Consider the following 13,651-nt stretch of genomic DNA (forward strand, 5'->3'; position numbering starts at 1 on the left):
GAAATGGAAACTCTGATGCACAACTCTCAGCTTCCCGTGTGTCAGGTGACAGGATGAGCATGCAAGCACATCCTGGCCCCTGGCAGGTGCTCCAGTGCAAATGCAGTGATGTTCCTAGCTACCAGCTGCTCATTCTATACCCTGTTCCCCTTTTCACAAGACCCGCCCCCCTACACCTCTCTCTCCTTCCTCAATAGCCTTTTTTTCCCCTCTTATGGCCTGTTTCTTAAAAAATGGATTAGAAATGCTTTCAAACTCAATTATTATTTCTTTGCTTGTTGAGACAGAGTCTCTCTCTGTCGCCCAGGTTGGAGTAGAGTGGTGCAATCTCAGCTCACTGCCACCTCTGCCTCCTGGGTTCACCCAATTCTCTTGTCTCAGCCTCCAGAGTAGCTGGGATTACAGGCACTTGCCAACATGCCTGGTTAATTTTTTCATATTTTTAGTAGAGTCAGGGTTTCGCCATGTTGGCCAGGCTGGTCTCAAACTCCTCACCTCCAGTGATCTGCCCACCTCAGCCTCCCAAAGTGCTGGGATTACAGGTGTGAGCCACCATGCCTGGCCCAACTATTGTCTTTGGAAAATCTAACCTTCTGCAGACTCAGCCTCCTTATCAATTGTTATTGTCTTGAAATGACTCTCACCCTGAAGTGTTACTCCTCCCCAGGTGGAAGTTCAAAATATGAAATGACCATGGAAGAAGCTTTTTAGGCATGGCAAGGGTAGGTGGGTCTTTGCTGTGGCCACCTTCCCCAGCAAATTGAAGCTGGTGCTTCTTAGACAAAGACGTGACATCACACCCATTTCCCACCTCTCTCCTCCTAGCTTTACTCAAGTTAAAGCCAGTGAATGGTCACTGTGCTCTGGAATCCAAATACGTGAAGACTGTGTGCTTGCCTGATGGGTCCTTTCCTTCCGGGACTGAATGCCACATCTCTGGCTGGGGTGTTACAGAAACAGGTGAGTCAGCCATGCACTTTCCCATGACTTAGGTGAACTACATCAACCAGAGAAGAAAGGCCAAACTCAACTGCCCTTTTGAAGTTCAAATGAGTGTCATATTCAAAATGCATTAACCAAAGAAAGCATCTGTCTCATCGTTCAGGCTCTGGTTAAATTCCTCCACCTGCAGAGAGCCTTTCCTGAAGTTCTCTGATCTCCATATCTGTCCCTGACCCCTCCCCTCAAATACTTGAATTTTACCAAGCATTGACCTTGCATCCATGGAGACCTTGCTCCTTCGCTAGGTGGACTGGAAGGAGGAAGGTTCATGGATTTTTGAGTCAGACAGACTGGTATTCATTTCTTGACTTTGTCATTGAAAAACTGAGTTTTAGTTTCTCAATTATTATACTTAGATCTTAGTTTTGAAAGTGTGATCACAGGGGATGATAGAATTCTACAGAGACATTCATTAAGTCAGCCCTGGAAGATGGGAGTCAGGTCCCGTTCAGCTCTGTCTGTTCCACATTACTTTGGTCAGGGCTCTTCATACAGTAGACGCTCTATAAAATTTGTTAAATCCAGCTGTTGATTTGTTTTTAGGATTTGGTCATATCTAAAAAAGTAACCAGTCAGGCATGGTGGTGCATGCCTGTAATCCCAGCACTCTGGGAGGGTGAGGCGGGTGGATCACGAGGTCAGGAGTTCAAGACCAGCCTGGTCAACATGGTGAAACCCTGTCTCTACTAAAAATACAAAAATTAGCTGGGTATGGCGATGCATCCCTGTAGTCCCAGCTACTCAGGAGGCTGAGGCAGGAGAATTGCTTGAACCCAGGAGGCAGAGTTTGCAGTGAGCCGAGATCTCACCACTGTACTCCAGCCTGGGCAACAGAGCGAGACTCTCTCCAAAAAAAAAAAAAAAAAAAAACAGTAACCGAAGGGTTACTTTTCTCATAGTACTGGCATGATTATACCCTCTTACACACACACACACACACACACACACATACACTCAGAATAGTATTTCATGTCTTTCCCAAATACTCAAAATATATTTCTCTTCTTTCCCAAATCTTGTCCTTAATAATGAATAGCGAGAATCACTTTAAATAAGTCTGCAGAAAAGTCCACACATCTGAAGAAAGCGAAGTGTAATATACAACTTTGAGGCTTTTGAGAAAGATGTCTGGCTGGCTGGATTTAGGGTCAACCAGTAAACTCATTTTATAGCCGTTTTCACTGTGGTCCATGTCAACTTGTCACCCTCTATTACGCTCAATATGGTCTGGTCAGCATGGTGATGTCTCAGATGGGAATATTTTGCAACCTTAGGTTAAAATTATTTTTCTTTTCATGAGCAAGCCTCCAGGACTTTATATTCAAAGCCAATGACATATTTTGATTGATTTCATTACCTTTAGAGGGGAAAATGCCTGCTCTAGGAACCAGGTAGCCTACTGCACAGGGGACTTCATCCATCCATCCAAAAAAATTGTGCCAGCCCTTTTATTAGTCCTATGGGAATTTAAAAATGATTAAGACAGCACCTATTTCCTCCTGAACTTCATGGCCTAGCTGGGAGAAAGAGGTGGGAATATACTATCTGGTCCATCCACCGTGACAAGCACAGGACTGCAGGTCTGCATTGGCATGGTGAAGGCTAAAGATGAGGCTTTTCTGCTCATCTCCTGGAAAAACCCTTCCCTTCTGAGCCTAGAGTTGGTGGGTTTCTCCCTGACAGTCTTGTTTCTGGTGGGGTTGGTGCCACCCTGGTCCCCAAAGTAGTGACTCTTTTCTCTGCCCCTTCCCCACAGGAGAAGGGTCCCGCCAACTCCTGGATGCCAAAGTCAAGCTGATCTCCAACACTTTGTGCAACTCTCGCCAACTTTATGACCACATAATTGATGACAGTATGATCTGTGCAGGAAACCTTCAGAAACCTGGGCAAGACACCTGTCAGGTCAGAGACTCCAAGTGGTACTTGTTGAAGAGGCTGGCAGGATGTTTCACTAGGAAGAGGCCCCTTAGAGCCCTGGGCTGGGAGCTAGGTTTACAGGTCCACCTGCGGTAAAGCTGACACAGGTGGGCTGTGTCTGCCCCCTGGTCCCCTGGTGCATCTGCATCTACATCAACCCAGGATAACTCAGCATAATGACCACAGAGGTCACATTGCCTGCATTGTCTAATTTAACTCTCACAACACACTGGTGGAGGGGATGTCATGATCACATTTTACAGATGCTCAGAGACGTTATCTTGGCCTACAGCAATTGGGTGGCCAGTGGCAAGGCTGGGATTTGAAAAATATAGTCTTCAGGACACCAAAAGGGCTTGTGGCCTCGTGCTGGGCAGCATTTCTGAGAATCCCAGTAAGCAGGACACTGTCCAGAATGCCAGTGGCTAGAAGAAGAAAGAGGAAGACCTAGAGAGTTCATAAAAATATTAACTCATTAGGACTCGTGTGTGTGTGTGTGTGTGCGTGTGTGTGCATGCGTGCACACACAGGTATGAGATAGTGAGAGAGACCGTGTGTGTGTGTGTGTGCGTGAGAGAGAGAGAGAGACAGACAGAAAGAGAGAGAGAGACAGAGAGAGAGAGAGAGAGGGAGAGAGACTGTGTATATGTGTGTGTGTCAGCCCTAGAAAACTAAGTATCTGTGTATCCTAAGGCCTTTGGGAACCCTAAGTTGCTGAGGCTTGTGACGCAGACACTGCAGCAGAGGGAGAAGGTGGTGGCTCCATCAACCAATGCGAAAGTGACATCGGGTCCTGCCCCAAGTCAAAGCCCACTCCTGATAGTCCCTCTCTCTGTAGGGATCACATCACGCAGGGTCTTTTCTAGAATCTCAGCAACACCTCCATTTAGAATTTTTTTGCCTGCTGTCCCCGTAGCCTTCTAACTGTCCTGGGAAACAGCATGCCAACATTCAAATCCCAACTCTTCGAGGGAGCCTCCCTGTGCAAAGGAACCCAACAATGATTTGCTGGCCTTGAACTCACTTTGGGATGGGACATAGAGGTTCCTCTCTCCAGGGTTTGTGGCTCTCCTGTGACCCTCTGTCTCTTCCCAAAGAACCACAGATATTCACATACTCAGAGGAGGGGCAGATAAGTGCAATTTACCCTAACCTCCATCCCAGAAAATGGTTAAGAGTTCATTCAGGCTAGGCACGGTGGCTTAAGCCTATAATCTCAGCATTTTGGGAGGCTTAGGCAGGCAGATTACCTGAGGTTAGGGGTTCAAGACCAGCCTAGTCAACATGGTGAAACCCTGTCTCTACTGAAAAAAGTATAAAAATTAGTTGGGCATGGTGGCGCATGCTTGTAGTCCCAGCTATTGGGACTGAGGCAGGAGAATTGCTTCGATCCGGGAAATGGAGGTTGCTATGAGCCGAGATGGTGCCAATGCACTCCAGCCTGAGCAACAAAGAGAGATCCTATCTCAAAAAAATTAAAAGCTTGTTCAATTCTCTAGATATTTCAAGGATTTCACTTGCAGGATTTGGAAACAAATAGTTGTGGATATGAACCAGTTTCTGTTTCTTACTGTATGACTTTTATCAGTGATGAAAGCAATTCTTCAATTTCAGATGCCTAAGCTATAAAATGGAATTAATCTATCCATAAGATCACAAGGTCGTGGCTAAGTTTAAAAGAGAGAATTCATTTTTTTAAACACCTGCCAGTTGTAGTGATTAAGCAGTATTAAGTATTCAAGAGCTATCATCTTCAATGTCTTCTTTTCCTCACCATCATCATCCTCACTGCCTTTCAAAAGAGTTTAATATGAACCAGGCATTGTTGTATATACTGTACTAAAAATAGAACCCTGGGGGATGGGGATCTATTTCTATCTATGGTTTACGTGTGAGAAACTGAAGCCCAAGATCACATGTCTGGTAGTTGGTAGCGCCTGGCTTGAAACCCAGGAGATCTGACCCCATAGATCATGCTGAGCACCCAGGCCATGCTGCCTTGGAGTCCCCACCCTCCTCCCTGTGTGTGCTGTGGGCCCCTGAGAACTCACAGTCATAATATTTGCATCACTAAGAATTGGGAAGTGCATCCCTGTAGCTTCTTTGCCAAGCCCTTGTGGACTCAGAGATGGAGGACACTGTTATCCTCTCTCCCTTAGAGTCTTGCATCACGTGAGACGTGGGAAGAGCCTTGTCACTGCTTTCCAGGGAAACCCACGGAGGCTGGCAAGGGACTCCACCCCATCCGTCCCTGACCGCCCCCCCGAGACAGGTAGGGGAGTCTCCAAACGTCTCTTATGCCTCTGTTTCCTTTAGGGTGACTCTGGAGGCCCCCTGACCTGTGAGAAGGACGGCACCTACTACATCTATGGGATAGTGAGCTGGGGCATAGAGTGTGGGAAGAGGCCAGGGGTCTACACCCAAGTTACCAAGTTCCTGAATTGGATCAAAGACACCATCCAAAGTCAAAGTGACTTCTAAGGTACTGTCTTCTGGACCTCAAAGCCCATTCTCCTTAGCACCCCGACACCAGGAGGCCTCATGGCCAACAATGGACACCCCCGGAGCCTCCAGGGGACCACGCAGTGGAGTGTCCTCGCTCTCAGCAGAGACAATTGCCACCCAGCCTGGGCCTTCCCGGACCAGCATTTGCATGATTTCACAAGGCTCCTTCTGCCTTCCTTGGTAACCCAAGGAATGATGAAATCACCACGCCATAGTTTTGCTTCCCTCAACCAACTGTACCTTCTAGAAAATCAGTGTTCACAGAGACTGCCTCCACCACAGACATCTGCAAATGTAGACATCAGAATGCCCAGCATCAGCAGGCACCACCGTCACATCTTTATTCCCCAGCCCAGACACTTGAGGTACTCAACAGAACCAGCCATCCACATCTAGGTATCAGAGAGGACCACAAATACAACATTCTCCATTCGCTTTCAGCATATTTTAATAAAGGCAGATCTAGGATGGGCTGGTGAGCCATTTCTTCCAGCTTGCCCAAATTGAAGCCATCTGAAGCATGTCTTCAGTGAGCAAACTGACTCTCTGGCTTCTCAAGAATCGGAGCAGACATGGCTCACAACAGCAGGGCCTTCTTCCTTTTCACGTGCAGAATCTCAGTGGCATCTGGGTTCACCTCCCCTCTCGGATGATCTCCAGCCTCCATTTCTTCTGCCCTGGGCTGCTGAAATCAAACATACCCCAAGTTAAAATGACGCTCCCAGCCTGTTCCCACAGGACACGCTAAGAAGCCCTGGGAGCATTTAACATGTTCACCCTCCTCTTCTTTTTCCCCTCCTCTACCCTCCCCAAGAAAAAGGGTCCTCAAGGCAAGAATGAGAAAGAAGCAAAGCCAATCTCTCATTTAGACCTGGCATTTTTCTTCTGAACAAAGTAGGATTCAAAATGCACTCTGTCGTATCCAGCGAGTCCCTGACCCTTTCTGCGAATGTAACGAGCAAGCAGTCAGCACAGCCTGGGCTGCCCTGGCCCAGGATTGATGTAGCCCCAGTAGGTTTGCCTCTGCAGAACTAATGGCTGTGACTTCAGAGAAAGCCCTGCAGGGAGTTTAACCTGTGTGTCATCTGCCTGGTCATCTCAGACCCATGAAATTAGGCACCTTGTTTGAGCCGCATTTCACATTTCTTTAGAGCTAGCTGACCTTTGGCCAAAAATAAACTTTGAAAAGAAACAATGAGTTTGTTCTTCCCCATGGCCTTGCAAGCCAGGGTGGCTTTGCAGCTTGCTACTCACGTAAGCTCCCCGGACACCCAGGCCCCTTGCATTGGCCAGTTCTGCAGCCCGCCGAGCCATTTCCACTTTGTAGGAGCCAGGAGGGGTCCAGCCAACACCTCTTGTCAGGTTCAAGTCTGACTTGTACTTGACCTTGAGGATAAGAGGGAAGCAAGAGGAATATGTCAGCAGAGTTTGGAGCAGTTTGACCATTAACTAAAGAGGATTAAAAAGGCAGCCACAAGATGAGACTACGTTGTTGGTTATCAGTAAAGCCAGAACAAGCGGAGCAAATTTATCATAAGCAGCGTCTCCCTGGCACGGGGGCCCCAATGTGCTGTGAGTCCGGCCGGCATGTCACTGTCTCTTGCATCTTCCTATTCAAGTGACAAAAGTTGCGATTGGGAATTGGTGGGGTCAGTGACACCTGTTCCACATGCTCTGTGGCCTTAGGGAAGCCGCATCCCAGGGAAAATACAAAGGCTGGGTTCATAACTGCTAAGATCCCTTGGAAACAGTTGGGCATAGCCATTAAGAGCTTGGGCTCTCACTGCAAACTAAACGGGGTTTGTATCCCAGGTCTGCCATTTACGTGATCTTAAGTCACTGAGCCTCTCAGTCTCAGGTTCCTCATCTGTAAAATGGGGCAGTCCTGGGGTTTGCATGAGTGCCAAATGGCATGAGGCTTGGAGAGCATTTGACACAGGGCCTGGCCCACAGGAGACACTCGAGAAGTGGTCATTATTGTTGTTATTCTTTCTGGAACTAAAGTGTTAGGTGTCTTGGATTCTCTCTCAGCCTAGCTCCCCCGGAAGCTAACATGGAATGGGGCATTACGGCCATCTTTTAGGAAGAGGCACCAGGGGAAGAGCCTCAGGGGAGTAGGTGGAGGCAGCTCACATCACTCTGCAGCTGGTGGGCCTTCTGAGCATGCCTAAGCCCCAGCTGCTCCGGATCGCAGATGGGCTGAGGTAGTGGCTGCCTGTAGTGCACATCGCTGGCCAGCTGCTGGCTCCTCTTAGCCTGAAGGAGGCTGGGCTGGTCCATGTGGCTGTGAAACTGAGACCGACTCTTGGCAAAGTCCTTCTTGTACTCATTGTCACTCTGGAGCCTGCCAACGTGGAGGAAATGCTTCATCCTTGGGTCATCGTTGACGCTGCGGTAGCCAATCTGCAGGCCTCGGTCCCGCAGGAAAGCCTCTTTGTACCGGAACTGCAGGTCAGAGGAGCAGAGGCAGGTCATGGGTGCCTACTTCCCCCAGGGCTAGCCTCACATATGGGGCCATCCCAGGGCATTCTCCGCAGGAGGCTCAAGAGTGGGTTAAAGGCACGGGCTTTGGATTCAAGCAGACCTCGCTGTGTGGCCACAGGCCAATTACTGAGTTTCTCCCTGAGCCTCAGTTTCCCCATCTGATAAAACTGGAGAATGATCTCCACCCCATGGAAGGTTGAGAGGATTCAACCAGATAGGAACTGAGCTTCATGTCTGGCAATCAGGTCAGGCCCACTGAGTGGTGGCTACTTGTGTTATCACTATTATATTAACACTCAAACAGGAAGAGAAATGCGCCCATTCTGCCACAGGCCACTCTGTGTTTGATTTTTTCCAGCTTTCAGGGACCTCATCCAGTGCTCCACAAACCATCCACAGTGAAAGGCCAGTCCCATTTTGGTTTGCTTTTTACATTTCCAGTGCATCAAAGACCATGTGGTCCTATTGCATGTGGCTAGTATGTAGTCATACCACTTTTATTTGGTAACACCCAACCTGGCTTTCACTCTGTTCAATGAACTGAGTCCAGCGATCACATGTTTGACTACTACAATGTCTAATTGCTAAAAAAAATTTTCAAAAAATGCCATGCTGTTTATTTCTGTACTTATCACATTGTGGACCAGCAGGAAACTTCCCAGGTGGGGCTCTGTCTGGCACCATGGATGCTTGTCTAGTCAATGGTGCCCTCTCTTTCAAAATATCTGCTATGTTCCAGACACCATATATGGTTTTGTTTTCATTCCTACTTTAATCTAGGAGACAAGATCCCTATTTCATGGATGTAGAAACTTAAGTTCAGAGAATATGAGCAACTTGCCCAAGACAAACAGCCAATTCCTAAGTGATGGAGCCAGGATTTGAACTTGTCCATCAGAGCAAAAACCCCATCTCTTTCTACTCTACCCCACTGAACTTCAGCTAAAAGAAGCCCTTTTATTGCAAATCAACAACCCAAGCACATATTCATGGACCTCTTGGTACTCATCCATCATCTTTTAAGAGTGCCTCTCTGTAAAGAGAGAATGGGAATACAGCCTCCTTGACCCCAATTTCTGCCTAAGATGCTAGAAAGTACAGACTATTTTTTTTTTCTTTCATTTAAAATACAGTATATGTTCAGTTTTGGTGCAGTGAGAGATAATCTTGACAGGTCCTGGTGGTTTGCCTTTCAACAGAATTGGGGAAATCAGAGAGAAACCCGTCAGTGATGGCGGGAGAGAATATGGGGTCTTACATCACTGGCGATCTCCCTGGATGCCCGGGCAGTCTGGAAGGGGATGGCATCCAGCCTGAAGTCGAAACTGCCAGCCCGGGTCTGTTCCCAGGAGTTTCTGTAGACTTTCTAGATGGAAAAACAAAAGCATGAGTAAGCAGGCAGTCACTCCACTGTCTTCCATGTTGCTGGTACTCAGCAGGAGTGGTTCCTAAGCTTTGTTGGCTCCCAGGACGGCAAAGCCTATAGCCCCATGTCCACCTTGGGAACCCCCTAACACTGGGATTGCTGGGGTTAGCTGTAAAAGGCTCAGCTCTAAGGCCCCAGCCCTCCCATTAAGCCCTGCTCTTGTGGGGCCTGTGATCCGCGGGTCTGGCTCATTTGCAACAACACCTTGGTATCAGAAGCCCCCACCCCACTCCTTCCTGTCTTTGTATTTACTTTCAGTGCTTCGGGTTTGCAGCTTCTAGGTGCCAGAATTCAAGTTTCCAGAATCCAGTTTCCCCCCACCCCCACATGCTGAAAGTGCTGTTCCTTGGGCCTTGGCACTTGTGTGTTCATTAGCTCCACTGACATCTGGGGGGGCCTCAGCCTGGCCTTGATGCCATGCCCCGCACCATCCCTGTGAGGCATGCTGCATCTCATATACACCCCTGGTGCCTGCACGAAGGGAAGAGCCTTCACCTGAATTAAATTTATTGTCAGGAACCTGACCGAGTACCTGACCCATGTGTTTTATATCTTCCTCTTTCATTTTTTCCCTTTTCAAGTTGTTCTCACACGCCCTCTGGGAGTCTGTAATCATATCCTCTTAGTCCTCAGGTAGACCCACATCACCGATAGAGGCATCAAAATCTTCTGTGCCTTCATGTAGCTAATATTTTTTTTTTCAAGATAAGGGAATGGTTCCATAAAAGGAGGCATCTGGAGATCCCAGTGGAGGGCTGTTCTTTATTCAGCCACAGAGCAGGGAGACAGCAGGGGAAGCACATCACCAACAGATGACAAAGTGACAGCCCCAGACCGTGTCGGTTGCTCACTCGTTCCACGAGCTACGGCAGGTCAGGGGGCCCTTAAGAACCATACTTTTGTCTCCTGGAAATGGAGGTCAAGGCTGGCCCTCTGTTCTACGGGGGATTAAGCAAAGGAGGAGTGGCAGATGAAAAGCAAAGTGCCCCACCCCATCCCGCAACTGGGCCTGGAGCTGACAGGACCGCAGAGCGCTTGGGCCAAGCATGGCGGAGCTCATCGTTTCTCTGTGCTGCAGATCACACCACCTTCACCACCATCCTCGCCTCCGACTCCAACACCCAATGCCGCAAACCCTGAGCCAAATGTTCACTATGTTCTAGGCCCTGGAAGTGCAGAACCATTCATTGCTGGGATAAACATATAATTGATGGATCACAGAGTCAAAAATAATTACATTTACTGGGTCATCACTGAGTTTAGCAGTTAGGACTGAAATACATGCAGGAACGTTCAGAGTGGTGATCCCCTGGAGCACACTGCTTTCTGTTTGGGCAGTCCCACAAAGATTAGAGTAGCAAATAGAGTCAAAACCCCGATCACTGTCTCTAAGAGGCACACCGTGCCTTCTTAATAAGAACCCCCACACCAGATCTGCACTGGTTATTGACACCAAACTTGATGCAACATCAAACTCCAATGTCACCCCACGTTGGTGCCCAATGCACCCCAGCTTCTGAGTCCCTGTAACTCGGGGTCAACTAGAAAGCATGGCCCAGATCGGGGTCTCCGGAGTGTGTGGGCCCCCTTGCTCTGGGTGACTTCTCCCTGTGTACTATTTGCCTGATTGTGATCACTTCCTCCCTGAGTTTTTTATTCTGCTGAGGTTTTTGCCTTGCCACTGGGAGTCTTTAGATTCCGTAGGCGCTTTGATTTGGAACCCTGGGCGTTCCTCTTCTTTATCACAGTGGGCACAGTTTTGTCCTCATCCTCACACATTAGAGTCATTTGATTTTTAGTTATTTCGGCTGCCTTACACATCTCAATGGCTTTCTTTGCCCAGGAAGGTCACTTTCCCTCCACATCTTCCTCACAGAGCACTTGATCCAATTGTGCGTATTCTACACGCCCCCGAAGAAGTGCTCTTTCAAAAGAGGTTCATGAGTTATCCATATCCGCATACCCTGGTGGCTAATTTCAGCTCCAGGACTCTGCCGACTGGCGCCCCTTGTGAGAGGGAAGATGCTTCTGTCACCAGCCTGGGGTGGCTCTCCTCCTGAAGCCAGGCCCCAAATGCACTGGCAGCTTTATCCCAGTTTCTACAGCGATGGACCTCCAATCGTTCCTCAGATGGAGGCCTTGCCTTCCCCCATCCTTGAAGCGTTAATGAGATGGATGTTTTGTGCAGGCTCTGCTGAGGGGGAGGTCCGGCTTCCCCAGATGGAGGTCAGCCCACCAGAGCTGCTGTTCTAAAATTATCCCTTGCACATCCCTCAAAAGCATCAAATGGTCATAATAACTCATATTTACAAAGCACCATCGCATTCACTGCATGGGATCCCACAGGGCTTTACAAACGCAACAAACTAATACACACGCTAACTAGAAGGCGCCTCACGCCAACCCCTGCAAGGCAGCCACCTCTGGGGTGAACGGTAGCAGCTGTTGATCTGCACGGAGCCCCAGGACACAATGGCCAGGCCAGGGAGAAAAGAATGGCCGGACTCTGGGAGGCCCCATGCTGCCCCAGGCCGACACACTCAGCCTGTGTTATTCTGATCTGACAGTGTCTTTTGATTCCGCCGTCTCTCTACCTGTTATCCAAGGATCACAGCTTTGTTGGCCAAGCGGCCGCCTATTCTATTACAACCAGGGGCCTCCAACCCCTGCTAACAACAAGCCTGGGTTTAGGAAACAGCATCCTGGTTACGCACGCAAAGGGCACATGTCCAAGGGAAACGAAAGTATTGGAGGCCATGGTCCCATGCACAAAGGAGCAAGCTGTATTTGGACGGGATTGGCTGCCATTGCAGCATCTTTCCAGACTGTGGGGTGAGATAGAGCCACTCTGTCTCCAGTTACACTATTCTATATGGCTACGGAGAGGGGTCCAATAACAAATAGAGTAGGTTTCTACACCCGTCAGGGCCAGGGTACCACTCCCCTCATGGTTACCTATCACATCACCGACATCTTTGGAGCCATGCCCAAGTCAGAATTTTAGAGTTGGAAGGAATCTCAGGTTAGCTCAGCCCCGTTACCATTTTGCAAATGAAAAAACCGAGGACCAGTGAGGAAAGTAACTGAAAGTCACACGAACAGTTTCTCAGTTCAGTGTTCTTGTTCTAAGTCTTTCTTCCTATAACTTTTTTTTTTTTTTGAACAAAATCCACATTGGGCACAGATCATTTTACAAAGGTGGGCACACACTCCATGAACCTCCAGTTCACTTACGTCACTCAGATGCAGTGCGTTGAGGCGGGCTCGGGTGAAATCGGGGTGGTCAGGGATCATGGTGTATCTGTGCAAGGATTCTGCATCTCCTGATCTATACACACGCTGTGGGTAAGATGGGCTCATGGTAAATGGAGAACTCTGGGCTGAAACCACAGGGGAAAAGCAACTGACCACCCTTCCTGCCCCTCCCACCTGAGTGCCTCCCAGATAGAGCAGAACCCAGTCCTGCCCATGGACCCACAGTGTCCCTCCAGAACCCACAGTGGGATGGAGGATGCCTTTATGGCCAGGGCCAGATGAGGCGGCTGGTTTTAAATAGACTGTTAAAAATATTCATCAAGATCTGCTCTAAATGGGCCACAAACCAACATCATGGTTGGCCATACCTGGGTGTTTTACACAATAGAAGATATGTAGATATTTCAGAGAATCTTTGCAACTGAGCACTGGACATGCTTTTTACTAGTAATGAGATACAGCCTCAAAGCCTTTGTTATTCAACATAAATGATAATAATTATAATACACATCATTAATAAATTTTTTTTGTTATAAAACATCTTATGTTCAAGAAATTAGTATTTTCATAGCCTGCCTGGATCATTGGAAGACACAATTTTAAAACTCAAAGATTTATTGGGTTTCTAATTTTAAAGCAGTGATTTAAGAATTACAAACGATTTTAGGAAGTGTTTGAGTCTTAGGTACTTTTAGAGGTGAAACTGTAATGTCCGATCAATTCCCAAATTTAACTCGGGATTTACAAATATAAACTGGTCAGTACAGCAGTCGGGCTGTGTGTGAAGATGGACCAGCTCTGTCACTGTACGTGTAGAAATGAATCCCTTAACAATTTCAGGGGGAAAAAAATTAACTTCCCATTCCTTGAAATAAAGACAGGAACAAGGAAATGAGGCTAAATTATACAAGAGTAAAAGCAGAAAGCTTTAAATACAGCTGTTCCTCTTTTCTCCTAACTGGGTTATATTAAGCTTTTAATTCTGCTGCCATCTATCAACAAGTAACATGTATCTGATCTAGTGTTTGGCAAGGGATCATCAATAATACTTGGCATTATTGC

At 47.8% G+C, this 13,651-nt stretch overlaps 2 protein-coding genes across 10 annotated transcripts in view; one reads left to right on the forward strand and one right to left on the reverse strand.

Moving 5' to 3' along the window:
• The window catches only part of HABP2 (hyaluronan binding protein 2), a 36,814-nt gene extending 30,195 nt beyond the window's left edge, over positions 1–6,619 (forward strand). The window contains exons 11-13 of the mRNA XM_003922193.4: positions 826–960; positions 2,759–2,904; positions 5,236–6,619. Coding sequence (XP_003922242.3) covers positions 826–960; positions 2,759–2,904; positions 5,236–5,400 — 446 coding nt within the window. The 3' untranslated portion in view covers positions 5,401–6,619. The remainder of the gene's footprint in view (positions 1–825; positions 961–2,758; positions 2,905–5,235) is intronic.
• The window catches only part of NRAP (nebulin related anchoring protein), a 71,345-nt gene continuing 63,548 nt past the window's right edge, over positions 5,855–13,651 (reverse strand). For 6 of the 9 annotated variants that reach the window (XM_003922192.4, XM_010332902.3, XM_039465145.2 and 3 more), the window contains 5 exons: positions 12,569–12,673; positions 9,167–9,274; positions 7,558–7,869; positions 6,679–6,810; positions 5,855–6,109 (listed from right to left, as the gene is read on the reverse strand). In XM_003922192.4, the coding sequence (XP_003922241.3) occupies positions 6,002–6,109; positions 6,679–6,810; positions 7,558–7,869; positions 9,167–9,274; positions 12,569–12,673 (765 nt within the window). In that variant the 3' untranslated portion in view covers positions 5,855–6,001. The remainder of the gene's footprint in view (positions 6,110–6,678; positions 6,811–7,557; positions 7,870–9,166; positions 9,275–12,568; positions 12,674–13,651) is intronic. The other 3 variants (XM_074382900.1, XM_010332909.3, XM_039465146.2) reach the window with 1 other exon arrangement.

The sequence above is a fragment of the Saimiri boliviensis genome, chromosome 12 (assembly GCF_048565385.1).
Source record: "Saimiri boliviensis isolate mSaiBol1 chromosome 12, mSaiBol1.pri, whole genome shotgun sequence".
NCBI lineage: Eukaryota > Metazoa > Chordata > Mammalia > Primates > Cebidae > Saimiri > Saimiri boliviensis.